Raw genomic sequence first — 15,121 nt, forward strand, 5'->3', positions numbered from 1 at the left:
TATTACAAAATGTAATTTTTTTCAATCAGAAACTGCATACAAGTCAAGTTTTAATTTATTTTTGAACATTTTAAACAATATTCGAAGGCTTTATTATAAAATATTACTAAAAATATAATTTATTAACTGTGATAAATAAACAAACGACTTTTTCTTCCCGAAAAGAAGCTCAATCCAAGATGGCAGCCTCCGTAGCAGATATCTGCTTTCTATTTTGGTGTTTTTTAGTTTCCAATTTCTGTGGTTTTGAAGGAGTTTATGCCATCGATAGTGAAAACGAAGGTAGATGAGACATATATACATGCACGGAACTTATCAATTTCAGCTTATTATCTTGAAATTTTGTTTTAAAACAATTTATTCTGCCGACAATCAGACAATGTATGCCTATGTGATATGACAGTTAAGCAGGCGTAGAGGGCGCTGTTTATATATATTTTGTGTATGTATTTATATTATTATTTTTTATTTTTGGGGTACTGGTTATGATTAAGTAAAATAATTATGACAATTAACTGAGTTAATTTATTATGATTGGACCCTCTTGGAAAAATTGGGCAAATTTCAATCTTTGATTTAGTTTTTGTAAAATAGTTTTTGAAAGTTATGATTTGATTACTTACTTGCTCCACCACCTGTGACCTACACGTATGAGTGTTGTGTAATGATTCTCTAATCTAACGCTACTGACCGACTCAGTATAAAGTGACCTACGTCTCGTGCTGCCCACCATCCCATAATTTATTCCTCCATGATATGTCATATGACTTACTGTTTACAATACAAACATTATAACTACATGTAGTAGTGCACTACATTTTGACACACAGGTAGTCAGGTACCCTCTCTAATCTTGTAGTCTATTGGTTGCAGCAGACTATTTAACTTTAGTCTGGGTGTCTTTTTAATAAATGTCAGTAACGGAGATCGTCACTTACCCGCTGACCTATCTTGTCACTCTGGAACCAAGTTGTCTAACTGATGCCATGGCCTGTCAAGGCCAAGCTGTTGTTTCGCCCGTCCGCTTGTCACTGTCAGATGGACGAGTTGTCCGACAGCAAGTTATCTGACGGTTGAGTTGTCTGACATTTCAACTGTACATGACTGATAAAGTTGTGATGGTTGATCTTAACCCTAAAATTCTACAATAAGTAGAGGGCCCCAATTTCAAGAAGCTGTTTTAAAAGCAGAAAATACTGCTTAGCAAATCTGTTTGGCTAAGCAAAACATGAGTAGAGGACAAGTGGGGATAATCTGCAGTGCTAGTTATCTGTTTCTTCCAAGCAATGTTTTTCGGCGCTTAGCAAGTTTTTTGTTCTTCTTACCAACCTTTGTAAAACTGGGTTCATTTGTTCAGTCCCAATATCGTACTTTGTGAAGAGTGTTGTTACACTTGCAGTTTAATGCAAAAGAAGTTATCCCACAGTATGTGTGACATCTTAGCATGGAGAATCATGTTTATACTCGTGTGCAGATCATTCGCTGTTTCATTTATCACATTTTAAGCATTCATCGCACTCTTCATAATGTTTTTCTCAAACTTGTAGATATCGACACATTGCAATTCCACTGGGGTAGTAAGTTAGTGACTACACTATGGACGTCAGTTCCTTGCTGGTACGGTGTGTCCTTTGTGACGGGTGTGGCTACTCTCCTTATGGTGATACTTTGGTGGAACAAGAATGATAATGTAAGTAAAACAGGAAAACCAGCAGTCGACTTTATGAACTCTAGGATTTATCCTACCTTGAGTTAGGACGAGTAACCCGTCCTAACTTTAGGGAGGGTTCAATGCGTCCTAACGTCTATGGATGCAGCTTTTAACTGTCCTTTATCCTAAGATTAATCCCAAGTTAGGAAGAGTTTGTTGAAATCGACGACCGGCTTCTTAATAATGGCTTCTTGTAGCGCTCATATCCGTCACCCTGTGACTCTCAAGGCGTTTCAACATTAGGTACATGTATACCAGGGTATGTGGGGCTAAGACTGAGCCCTACATATACTTAATACTTCATCACAAAGCACCATTTAGGGGGCTTACAAGGTGCTGTGGCTCAATATGCAGCCAATCAAACCAGGAACACCAGGCAGGGTGGACCCCTTGTCCCTTAGATAAGTGCACTTGGGTTCTTTGATGTGCTTTACACAACATGGGACCAATGGCTCTACGTCCCATCCGAAGGATGAAGCAATCACGGTTAAGTGTCTTGCTTTTAAAAGTACACAAGTGTCATGACCGGTACTTGAACCCACACTCTGTTGATCAGAAATACTAGAGCTTGAGTCCGGTGCTCTTATCCGCTTGGCACGACAGTGGAACTTGTAGTTCAATCAGTTCCATGGAACTTGATATGCTGTTTTTCAAAAAAAGCTCATTGACAAATCTAGGTGTTTTCTTTGTTCTACAGGAAGTTGAGAATTTTGTGCCAAATGCTGCCCCGAGGAGGCCAACAGAGGGCGACAGAGAGCCGACTCAACAGCAGACATCCCGGGCCCAAGCAGCCAACCAGAATGGGCGTTTGCTGAAAAAAAGTTCTGAAATCACTTCTGAGAAGAAGGGCAGGCTGAGAGTTTTCTATGGCACACAAACTGGGACTGCCAAGGTTAATACCCCCCCCCCCCTCTTAAAGACAGTGGACTCTATTGGTAATGGTATTGGTCTTCTCACTTGGTGTATCTCAAAATCTGCATAAAATAATGAACCTGTGAAACTTTGAGCTCAATTGGCCGTTGAAGTTGCGAGATAATAATGAAAAAAAAAACCACCCTGGTCACACAAAGTTGTGTGCTTTCAGATGTTTGATTTCGAGACCTCAAATTCTAAATCTGAGGCCTCAAAACCAAATTTGCGGAAAATTAGTTCTTTCTCGAAAACTCATCACTTCAGAAGGAGCCTTTTCTCACAATGTTTTATACTATCAACCTCTCCCAATTACTCGTGACAAAGTGAGGTTTTATGCTAATCATTATTTTGAGTAATTACCAATAGTGTCCACTACCTTTAAATCATGTCTTTAGATGGTAGTGGTAGATATCAACTTTTTTTCAAAAGACACTGGACACATTTGGTAATTGCACCTGGGGTGGATTTCACAAAAAGTGAAGACTAGTCTTATCTCAAGTTAGGACAAGTTACTCGTCCCAACTTAGGACTAGCCATACGTATTTCATTACTCCTAAGTTAGGACTAGTCCTAACTCTATGTGAAATCGACCCCAGTATTCTCAATTGCGTATCCCAACAAATGCATAAAATAACAAATCTGTGGAAATTTGGGCTCAATTGGTCATTGAAGTTGCAAAAGAATAATAAGAAGTTCTTGGTCAAAAAGCCTTTAGTGCAGCTGGGCCAATAATTTGGAGCAAGCTCTAAAGACTCACCTTTTTCCATGTTAATTGCTTTTATGTGCGCTATGATCTGAACACGGGTAGTGCCTTATAAATTGCGATTGTTATGTAATTGGTTTGTTTGTGTTGATCATTCAGAGTTTCGCAGAGGATCTCGCAAAGGCAGCAACCGCAAGTGGCATGTCTGCAGAGGTCGTTGACCTACTCACCTTTGACCCAGAAAGTCATATTCTTCCAGAGGTAAGGTCAAAGGTTGATAAGCAGCTTTATAAAATGGGCCTGGGCTGAAGCTAGCCATTAAAAGTAGTAGCGATGTACACAGTTTTGATGTTCTGAGTTGATTTTGTTAGTAACAGCTTAATGAAGTTGGGCCCTGATCTTGTTATTACTGATAAAAACAAATATTTTTGAAATAATGTATTATAGAATATTTGTTTTCCCCCTAAATTTCCCAATTCAGAGTGTACCTCTTTTGTTTGTTACACAGACTGAGGGACTGGTCACCTGCGTCTTCATTCTAGCCACATATTCTGAAGGACTGCCAACAAAGAGTGCTACCTGGTTCTGTCAGTGGTTGGAGGAATCAACCACTGATTTCAGGGTTCACAAGTCCCTCCTCAAGGGACTAAAGTATGCTGTGTTTGGACTCGGAAACTCACTCTATGAAGGCCATTATAATCAGGTAGAATAATACCTAGACCCAGTTAAACTGGGGCGCTGTACTCCTTTTTTCAAAAATGTCATTATCGTAATGCAAAAAATTTGAAAAAAAGAAGTACAGCACCCCAGTTTCTGGGTCTAAATAATACCAAGTTTTATTAAGCGCTTATCACAACCGAAGAGCGTATCAAAGCGCTTCATTACCCCTGGTCACTGGGCCTTAATCCATTTCTTAAACCATCTCGGCTCCCTGGGGAATATAAAGCCTGTGCAAAAAATGTGCCCTATTTGGCTAAATCAAACGCAAGAACCATCTCTGCCCTCACAGGTACCCATTTACCCCTGGGTGGAATTATAGTCAAGTGTCTTGCTCAGGGACACAGTCGTCACAACCAAGATTCAAACCCACAATCTGCTGAACAGAAACACCAGAGCTTGAGTTCGGTACTCTTATCTGCTCGAAAAAAAAACACCATTTACACTGTCTTGTCAAAATTAATCCAGGACAGGTAGTTAGATAACAAATATTAGTTTATATGGCTAAAAATTTTAATTTGAGCTCAGATTAGGGAATATTCTTCCTGCGTTCGGACATATTTGCTACAGATTTTCGCCGATATTTTAAAAACGTGCTCACCATTTATCATATACATTTACAATTTGTATAAAATTAGAACAAGCGAGCGGTTTCAAAAATCAAAGGTATAGACCGTGTGAACTTTGTTTACAATAGGTGTGACCTTGTACACTCTTTGGCTTTTCTGGCAGGCAAGATACTACACTGGTCATATGGAAAAGTTTACAATTTGTGTCATAATTTCCACATCAATCCGAGAGTTATGAAAGTAAAAGCTGGCGTGCCCCCTTTCATCAAATCAAAAGTTCATAAGAATTAGACAGTGCAATCTCAATTTTATGTTTTCTTCCATCGGGCTGTGTACAAATCAAACCTGCTGGAAGTTCAGGCTTGGTGGCTCTTTTATAAACATGTGATGTCACAAGTCACATCGTCTGTACTTTGCCGCTACAATGTTGTTGTTGTTGTAAATGTGTGTTTTATAGGTCGGGAAGAATGTAGATAGCTGGCTCAGCATCCTGAGTGCATCAGCTGTGGTGGAGAGAGGGGAGGGAGATCAGAATGTTGCTGAGAGCAAACATGGAGGTAAATCCCTTTGGAGTTAGTGAAATCAAACAAACGAATACTAAGTATTTATAAAGTGCAAATAGAAAAATTGCTAGTGGTGTAGTGAATAAGAAGTGGTTTTAAACAGGCACTGAACACTTCTGGTAATTACTCAATATATTTATTAGCATAAAAAGCAATGGAGAGCTGTGGATAGTATAAAACATTGTTAGAAACGGCTCCCCCAGAAATAACGTAATTTTTGAGAAAGGGGTAATTTCTCGGTCAAACATTTGCATCTAATAAAAAACTTGAAGCCATTTTTAGGCATCTGAAAGCACACATTTGTGTGAACGTCAAAACATTTGATCCCAAATGCCCCACCTATTAGTTAAAAATATCCTACAGAGAATTTTGCGGACTCTATTCAGCAGATAAGTTATTTATCTACCCAATACATTTCATTTCATCATGTGTCACCTCTACAATTTTGCTGTAAAATTTGAACTTTTTGCAGGCGTAGGAGAAGATTTTGCTGCGTGGAAAGAGTCGCTCCTCCAAAAGTTAACAAGCTCCAGTAAAGATTGCTGTAGTTCACAGGCGCAGTCGTGTGAATGCGGGAAAACAGACGGGGGCTGTTGCCAGGAGACTCAAGACGACAATGACGAGGTTGGGGACACCAATTTTCAAAAAACAACTTTCATTCATTTTGTTATTATTACTTTGATTATTCAGGGATGAGATTGTTTAGACTTTAGGCTGAATTCAGACTTTTTATGTCGGCTGGGTGAAGAAAATCAGACAATATTTTTTTTCACAAATAAAGAAGTCCTGCTCATTGGTCTACTTCTCTAGTGCTTTGGAGACTGTTCCCAAAAGCTCCTTGGAATCTATAACCCCAGGGGTTACCAAACAGTAGAAATGCCATCATTTCAACATACCTTTGAATTTGTATCCAAGTTTCAGACTTTTTCGTTAGTAATTACTCTGCCCCCGGATTATTGTAATTTATTTGTCATTAAAAACACTTACAAACACAAACATTCAAAGAGAAATAGCACTGTAAGCAAAATGATAAAAAAGCCAGAGTTATATTATGTTCGGAACTTAATAAGTTAGCCTGTTTTGTCAATTTGGTTATAGCGCTTAGAAACATACATGTACATATTAAAAAGTTTGTAATTATTATTTTTTATTACATGAAGGAATTGTATGATAGTTCCAGTGAAGAGGAAGTCAGTGACGTGGAAGATGCCCAAGATGGAAGCAGCAAAGTCACAGAGACTAATGGCCTGACTGACCTCGAGGACTTGGGAAAGGTCATGAAGAAAATGAAGAAGGCAAAGGTCAGAGGTCATCTAAATACACAAGATAGATTCTTGTTTGAAGTATAGATTGATGATAAATACAAGTTGTAATGATAGAAACTAGTTGTTATATAGCGCATTTTACAATAACCGTTTCAATATGCTTTACAATTAGTGCCCGCCTAATTGGGCCAATCAAATTTCTTTAATCTTTCTCAGCTCCCTGGGGAGTGAACAGCTCTGGGCCCAATTTCATAGAGCTGCTAAGCACGAAAATTTGCTTAGCATGAAATTTCTTCCTTGATAACAACAGGATTACCAACCAAATTTCCATGTGATTTTCAGGATAAGCAAACAACTGCTGATTACTAGTAACAAGCAATATGCAACAAACAGAAATTTTGTTGGTGATCCTGTTTTTATCAAGAAAGACATTTCATGCTAAGCAAATTTTTGTGCTTAGCAGCTCTATGAAATTGGGCCCTGGGCTGCTGTAGCACTTCACAGCAAAAGCACAGGGCACCACGGCAGCTGCTGAGGGTGCTTTGGGTTTATTCGAGGCCTGCAGAAAGCTCAAATAACAAAGCAGATTCATGTTTTAGAATGATTTTTTATTTGTTTATTTTGTGGTTGGTTGTAGGATGACAGAGCTTCAGCTAAATCAGCCGAGCCGAGGGAGATGATTACGCCAATGCTAAGAAAAGCACTCACAAAACAGGGTGAGTATAGCACGCAATGTCGCAAAAATATTTTCGTCTCAGTTTTAGCATGTAAAAGCGTATTAACCAGTTATGGTATGTTATGGTAAAAAACCATCACTGGTTATCTATTTTTTACATGCTAAAAAATGTTTTGTCTCAGTGAGATGAAAATTATTTTGAGAGTTGTTTTACTCATTTCTCAAAACTACAGCACCGCAGTAAGTAATATTTGATGGGAAGCTTTTTACTATCATTATCTTCAAACCGTGTAAGTTAATTGTAAAGCTGTGGACATTTTGTACAAAGAGTACCCAAACCCTTTAAACATGTTGCTACTTTTTGTTTGATTTTGCTTATCTCTTTCAGGGTACCGTCTGATTGGTAGCCACTCTGGGGTTAAACTCTGCAGATGGACTAAGGTTAGCATAAATATAAGAAGGAATTGAATCTTTGCATGGTGGAAGTATTAGGTGAGGTTTGTGGTAACACCATGTGAAAATCTCGTTTGAGTAGTGTTGAATCTGAAAAAGAACTAGTGTTTGACAACTCAACGTTTCGATCGTATGCTTTTAATGTCTTCAGGAGAATGCTGAGCTTAGCTTTGTTGCTGGATGCTGCTTAAATACTGCATGGTGTATTTTGGGGATTTGGACAAAAACTGAACTTCACAAAATTCTCATTATACATGTATCTCAAACTTTGACTAAGTTACCCAGTCTGTACAGATAATATGTCTTGAGGAGTCCAGTCTGTATCATTTGAAACCATCAAAACACCAACAGTTTGTTGAACCCCAAATCTGAAAATTTGACCATGCTGGTGTCCTAGGGAAATTATGTATGCCAGGATTCTGTCACCAATATGAAGGAGGGTGATTCACAGACAAGAGGGCGCTATAATAATAATAATAATAATACAAAACATTTATAGGGCGCTATACAAAGAACAGAGCGCCTGACATTAACAAAGGGAGGGCAACATAAGAACAAAAACAAAACCAGACCAACGACATGCTAATATAGAAACAAAAGGAGGAGCAAATTAGGATGGTTCTGGAAATAAAAATGTCTTGAGGAGGCGTTTAAACACATCCAACGTCGCAGCTTCTCTCAAAACCACCAACATCGTTGGTGACCCTACAATCTGAAATTGTGGCTACCCTACCCTCGCAGGTATATCTTTTTTTTGTTTAGCATTGGAGCCTCTTATGTACATGTTGTTTTTTCTTTAGAGTATGTTACGTGGACGAGGAGGCTGCTATAAACACACGTTCTATGGCATTGAGAGTCATCGCTGTATGGAGACCACACCAAGCCTCGCCTGCGCCAACAAATGTGTCTTCTGCTGGAGGTAAAATACCGTCATATCAAGGGATATAAGTTCCTTTACCTATTGACAGACTAACAAAAAATAAACACCAAACAGCACAAGTACAAATTGTACAGACGATAAACTTGACAGACAAACACGACAGAGGCTAATGTGTTGAAATGCTGTTTCTTGCTTTAACAAGCCCACAAAACGGATGTACACACTGGTGCGATGAAGTAATAGTAACTGTATTTATGATTACTACATTATGTCTACCCTTAATAATAGTTGCACTGGATTAATATACTTGTTAACTTTACCATGAAGCTGAATAACATTCCGACAGGTTAACTTTTCCACTGTCTGCACTTGGAATTATTTGACCCTACAAAACCTTACCAGGTTAATTTAATTTGCCCAAATTAAGTCCAGTGCGAACAGTGCCTATGACTTTGATGCACTAGTTTAACTTTTCATTTACATTTTTCAATAAAGGCATCACACCAATCCAGTCGGCACAGAGTGGCGGTGGAAGATGGATGACCCAGAGACGATCCTAGAGGGCGCTCTTCAGAATCACTACAAACTCATGAAAGAATTCAAAGGTGATTTTGCCTAAAATAAGTTTTACCAGCCCCCCCCCCCCCAACAAAAAAACGTCATCTGTACTTTCTTTAGCTGGTTTTCTGCTTAGTTTTTCTTAGTAGAAAACTGCTAAGCAAATGTTCAGTTAAGCAACTCTCAGGCCTCGAACTTTGTTGAGTGCATTGTGAAAACTAAAAATGGCCCTACCCTCTCAAAGAAACAGCTGAACGATACAGACAAAAATTGTAGAAGTCGCGATTCAAGTTCATCATTATATGGGATTTGAGGCATTGCATGGTGAGGTATCAATATATATTTGGTTTGCAGTATTTAAAAAAGAAAAAATAATAAATTATTTATGGTTAATTTATTTTATCAATATTTATATAAGACACTAGCAGTGAATGAAAAACTGAATTGTGGTCTTAAATTTACAGTTTGGCAGTTTAAATACAATAAACAAGGAAGTGAACATGATAAAAAGCTGAAAAACATTAAAATGCACAAACGGCAAAAAAAAAAAAAAAATAGTAGGGGAAAAGACCCAGAATTGCATAAAAATCACAGAACAGTCCCATACCAGATCAGGAAAGCATTGCACTTCAAAAACAGTTTAAAATAAAATAAAAATCAAGGACGACAAAAGAACAAACAATTGAATGATGATATGATTAAGTCGGCCTTCACAGAAATATATCTGAAACCCCCCACTTTTTGTTCCAAGATCATGCCTAAGGGTGAAGGAAATCAATTTCATAGAAGGATCCTCTTTTTTTAATGGTTTTATAATTTAATCTTGTACCACAGGTGTCCCTGGTGTGAAGCCGGAGCGTATGGCAGAAGCCATGCAGGTCCAGCACTGTGCTTTATCATTAGTCGGTGAACCAATCATGTACCCAGAGATCAACCGCTTTGCGAAGCTACTACACAGTCATAAAATCTCAACGTTTCTGGTCACCAACGCACAGTTCCCAGAAGCTATCAGGTACTTTTAAAGATACAATTTTATGTGTTATGGCCTAGATCATCGAATTCAGGTTAAGGTGGTTAAGTCTGTGGAGTGTGGGTTCGGGGCCCTGGTCATGACACTTGTGTCCTTGAGCAAGATGCTTTACTATAATTGCTCCTCTTCACCTACATGTATGGGTATATGAATGGGTACCTGCGAGGGTAGAGGTTGATATATGCCTCTCTTATGCATGACGTCATAATTCTTACCCAAAATGAGGCTATGGGCGCACATCCCCCATCAGTTGCAGTGGATGCGCCCATCGCCTCGTTTTGAGTTAGCATTGTGACGTACCTCATGCATAAATATTAAGAGAGGCTTATTGTGTATGAAAAAGACTTTGGAGTGCCACGGCAGCTCAGGACTATCCAGGGAGCTGAGATTAAAGGGATGTTGTCGGCCCAATGACCATGGAACTAATGTAAAGTGCATCGATACGGTTAACGTAAAATGCGTTATACATGAACTTCATATTATTTGTTATTATTTAGCATGGTAAACCAGTCTTCAAATTCTAAATAATAGATAGATCTGCAAAATTTCTACAGGAGTTTGGACAAAAAAGTAGCTTAACGCAGAAAAGTCTTGCTTAGCAAAAATGGGTTACCACCCAAAATATTATGCACAATCCTCTGTGACTGGTTCCCTACTAATTTTTGCTCGACAGCTTGACATTTAATAATGATAATATCGAACTCTTATACATGTATAGTGCACGTATCTACCAAACAAGGTACTCAAGGCGCTGAGTATATACAAACTTTTGAAAGTTTCTGAACAGAAAGATAGGTAATTGCAGTGATGAATTTTGAAACCCAATTATTAGCACCGTATAAGGGTTTACAAGGTGCTACGGCGCATACAGCAGCCACAGCCAGAAACACCGGGGCGAACCCCTTCTCTTTTCGAAAAATGCACTGGGTTCTTTTACATGCATTACACAACACATGGGACCAATGGCTTTACGTCCCATCCGAAGGACGAAGCAATGGTTAAGTGTCTTGCTTAAGGACAGAAGTGTCACGGCTAACCCGAGGCAACCAATAGTTACAATGTACATGTACCTTCAACTCAAACAACTTTTAATGTGTGTAATTTCCTTAAAGGAGCATGGTTCCTGTTACGCAGCTCTACGTTAGTGTGGATGCGAGTACGAAGGAAAGCTTAAAGAAGATTGACCGGCCGCTATTCCGCGACTTCTGGCCCAGATTACTCAGCAGTCTAGAGGCACTTTCAGAAAAGGTAAGAATTAGTTAATATGTGTTTTTTGATTGACATGATTTCAAGTAATTGTTGATTGAACGTCATGAAGTAGTGGCACAATTTTAGTATTACTGGGCCTAGAATTTTATCGTTGAGGGCAAGGCCATTTTCATTTTGCCAAGGGGATTTTCCATTGCAAAGTCTTCTTGTCTATGGGTACTTTTAAAAGAGGCCTTTGTTTAATACCAGACTTGCGTTACTTTGCTTCTACTGTAATTCTTTTTCCAGTTAAGTCTCATTCTTTTTGGTTAAGTGCTGGTTGATTGTTTGTTGTTTTGATTGCTCGTAATTATTGCTAATTACCTATTGTGTGTTTTAACTGTTTAACCTTTTAGCTCTTTTTAAAGAATTTTTTATACTGTACATGTTCTAGTGCAGTTCAACCATATCGGTTGTCATACTGTTCATTCCTGTGTGATGTTTTTATGAAATAAACCAATAAATATAATGTCACTTTTCAATTTGAGTTCAACAACGTGCATGTATTATGTGTAAAGGGTTTTGATACCTTCTGTGGGTCAAGTTTTTGGTCATGACATGAATCCTTACTCATTGTGATTGAAGGTGTATACAAGTTATATAATTTACCTTGAGAAGTTTAAGCTTAACTAGTTTCCAAGGGTTTGAGAACAATAAATAAACAAAATACAGACAGAGCAATATTTTCATGAGAGTCGCATAAATCCGCTGTTCATGTACATGCTACAATAATTTTCTTCTCACCAAGACAAATATAATTTTCTTGCAATTATGTTACTTATTTTTAAAAACTACACCTCAGTAACTTAAGTAATATTTTAAGGGAAGCTTTTGAGTACCAATATTTTGAAAACCTGTAAATTTAATGTAAATCAGTTTTTTTTTGTGTCAGACAAGAAAGTACAAGTAAATAGTACAACGTGCATGTCAAGCTGTGACAGACTACTGTGACAGCACAAAATAATGCTGCAAATTGTTGGAATGAACGTTAATAGTGGGCCTTCTTGAATTCTTTTTGACAGGGTCAGCGGACAGTGTACAGATTGACCATAGTCAACGGTTGGAACAACGAAGAGATTGATGCCTACGCAAACCTTGTCAACATCGGCAAGCCAGACTTCATTGAAGTCAAGGTAAACAAATAATCATGCAAATCTCTCATCAGTTGGTCTTTCAGTTAAAGGAACATTAAAGGCAGTGGACACTATTGGTAATTACTCAAAATAGTTATTAGCATAAAACCTTACTTGGTAACGAGTAATGGGCAGAGGTTGATAGTATAAAATATTGTGAGAAACAGCTCCCTCTGAAGTGACGTAGTTTTCGAGAAAGAAGTAATTTTCCACGAATTTGATTTCAAGACCTCAGAATTAGATTTTGAGGTCTCGAAATCAAGCATCTGAAAGCGAACAGCTACGCGTGACAAGGGTGTTTTTTCTTTCATAGTTATCTCGCAACTTCAACGACCAATTGAGCAAAAAAAATCACAGGTTTGGTATTTTATGCATATGTTGAGATACACCTAGTGGGAAGACTGGTCTTTGACAATTACCAACAGTGTCCAGTGTCTTTAAAGAATGTTTTTTTGGCTAACAAAACAGTTGCTGGCAGTGTAAGAACTTCATGTAATCCACCATATACATAAACTGACAAACCTGTAGAAGTTTGAGATCGATTGACCATCTGGGTCATGATATTAAAATATAAAAAAAACGATTACACATTGCATGACATCGATAAAAAACAATGAATAAAATGCTCACTGAGCGATAAACTCCAAAAGTGAAATTAGCTTCAATTATTTCTCACCAAATATTACATTTCAGACAGATATGTTTCAAGGGATGTTTTCTACTCTCGTAATCAATAGACCGTGTAAGTTTAAAAGTAAATCCGTGATCTTAGACAAGTTTTGACCTTGCCAATTCTTTGTTGTTATCAAATAATATTGTTTTTGCTTTGAACTTTGACCTTTGACCAGGGAGTGACCTACTGTGGGGAATCCAAGGCAAGCACATTGACCATGAAGAATATCCCATGGCATGAAGAGGTGGTGGGCTTCGTGAAGAAGCTTGTAGATCTGCTACCAGATTATGACATTGCCTGTGAGCATGAACACTCAAACTGCATACTGGCTGCCCATAAGAAGGTACTGAACATTTGTATTTATTTTTTATTTTATTTTATTTTAAATATTATATAATTATTCAAATGGAGATTGCACACAAAAGGCTTTTAAAGTCATACAACACTAAAACATTAAACAAATGCAAAACCTGACCAATTCAACACCCCAAAAACGACCTTTACAAACCCCACCCCAAAACAGGAGGCAGGGATAACAATTTAAAAAACCCAATCAAGACCAAGATTCTCAAATGATCCTCCCAACCCTGGCTTGAATGGACTTTAAAACCCTTGAAACCCTCTGCATGTAAACCCCGTTTCAACCAATCCATACATAAACTCTCCAATGTATCAATAAATAATAATTAATATCCAAGTAAGTAAGGTTTTTCGGTGACACCATGTAAAAATCTCTTTTTGTGAGTAGTGGTGGCTCTGAGAAAAGCCGGTTTGCTCTGCTCGACAGTTCGGTCAGTGTGCTCTGAGTGTCTTCAAGATGCTTGACTCTGCTGTGTGTATGAGCTTATGTAGGGTTGGATAAGTTTGAGTATTGAATGGGTTCGGTGGCGAGTGGATGGTTTTGGCAGTTCGTTGGTGTGAGTGCAACAACTATTAATATTCGTTCAATATTTTCTGCTTCAGTTTAAAAAGGACGACGGATCATGGTGGACGTGGATTGATTACGCCAAGTTCCACGAGCTCATGGCCGACTTTGTTGCGAGCGACGGGGAGAAAAAGTTCAACGCCTTGGACTACATGACAAAAACACCAGCCTGGGCGGTGTTTGGATGCAAAGAGCAAGGCTTTGATCCAGAGGAGACCAGGTTCAGAAGGAAAGGAAAGAATAAGGATCTCTCTGGCTGTTAGAGTCAACTGGAAAACTGAACTGGAAAACTATATAATATACTTCCTACCTATGTCTGATTTCCAATTTATTTTTGCCCTGAAAATCAGACAAATTGTGATTAAATAGCCTGATACACTTGATGCAAGCGCGAATTCCCTGCTTCCGTAAGCGCCTAGTTTTTGCTTACGGTAAGCATAGCCAACCAACTGGGCCTTGACTTTATTGCAGGATTGTATTTTTCTGTTCTGAAACTATTCCCCCTGTGTGTATGGGTTGCTCCGAAGTAAGATCAGGAAACTAGACACGAGCCATACACTTTGGGAGTACAATATGGTGTACAAACTAAAAACCAAACCAAACTGGTTGGTGGGGTGAAAACCATCAAGTACAGGTAGTGATCCCTCTTCTACTGGGAGAAAAACAAACGTTAAAGATGTAAATTAAAAAAACACGGTTTAAATTTTGGACATTTGCTTTATTTGCTGTAAAATATGTACATAGTTAAAGGCAGTGGACACTATTGGGTATTACTCAAAATAATTATTATATTAGCATAAAACCTTACTTGGTAACGAGTAATGAGGAGCTGTTGATAATATACAATGTAAAGCATTGTGACAAACGGCTCCCTCTGAAGTAACATAGTTTTCGAGAAAGAAGTAATTTTCCACGAATTTGATTTCGAGACCTCAGATTTAGAATTTGAGGTCTTGAAATCAACCATCTGAAAGCACACAACTTCGTGTGACAAGGGTGTTTTTTCTTTCATTATTATCTCGCAACTTCGACGACCAATTGAGCTCGGAATTTTTACAGGTTTATTATTTTATGCATATGTTGAGATGCACCAAGTGAGAAGACT

At 38.2% G+C, this 15,121-nt stretch overlaps 1 protein-coding gene across 1 annotated transcript; it reads left to right on the forward strand.

The window, feature by feature from the left end:
- The first annotated feature begins 174 nt into the window (after nucleotides 1-174).
- On the forward strand, nucleotides 175-14,306 carry LOC117290844 (S-adenosyl-L-methionine-dependent tRNA 4-demethylwyosine synthase TYW1-like). The gene is made up of 17 exons (XM_033772402.1): nucleotides 175-282; nucleotides 1,548-1,690; nucleotides 2,409-2,603; nucleotides 3,486-3,587; nucleotides 3,835-4,029; nucleotides 5,070-5,169; nucleotides 5,648-5,799; nucleotides 6,336-6,476; nucleotides 7,078-7,156; nucleotides 7,505-7,557; nucleotides 8,370-8,488; nucleotides 8,945-9,054; nucleotides 9,842-10,019; nucleotides 11,150-11,285; nucleotides 12,308-12,418; nucleotides 13,267-13,434; nucleotides 14,055-14,306. The coding sequence occupies exons 1-17, from the start codon at nucleotides 180-182 to the stop codon at nucleotides 14,277-14,279; spliced, it is 2,310 nt and encodes a 769-aa protein (XP_033628293.1). The 5' UTR covers nucleotides 175-179; the 3' UTR covers nucleotides 14,280-14,306.
- Nucleotides 14,307-15,121: the final 815 nt, after the last annotated feature.

The sequence above is a fragment of the Asterias rubens genome, chromosome 5, assembly GCF_902459465.1.
Source record: "Asterias rubens chromosome 5, eAstRub1.3, whole genome shotgun sequence".
NCBI classification, from domain to species: Eukaryota; Metazoa; Echinodermata; class Asteroidea; order Forcipulatida; family Asteriidae; genus Asterias; species Asterias rubens.

Coding starts and splice junctions, on each gene's coding strand:
- LOC117290844 (XM_033772402.1), top strand. CDS start 180: ATGGCAGCCTCCGTAGCAGATATCTGCTTTCTATTTTGGTGTTTTTTA. Junction 283..1,547: donor CATCGATAGTGAAAACGAAG/GTAGATGAGACA, acceptor TCAAACTTGTAG/ATATCGACACATTGCAATTC. Junction 8,489..8,944: donor AAATGTGTCTTCTGCTGGAG/GTAAAATACCGT, acceptor TTTTCAATAAAG/GCATCACACCAATCCAGTCG.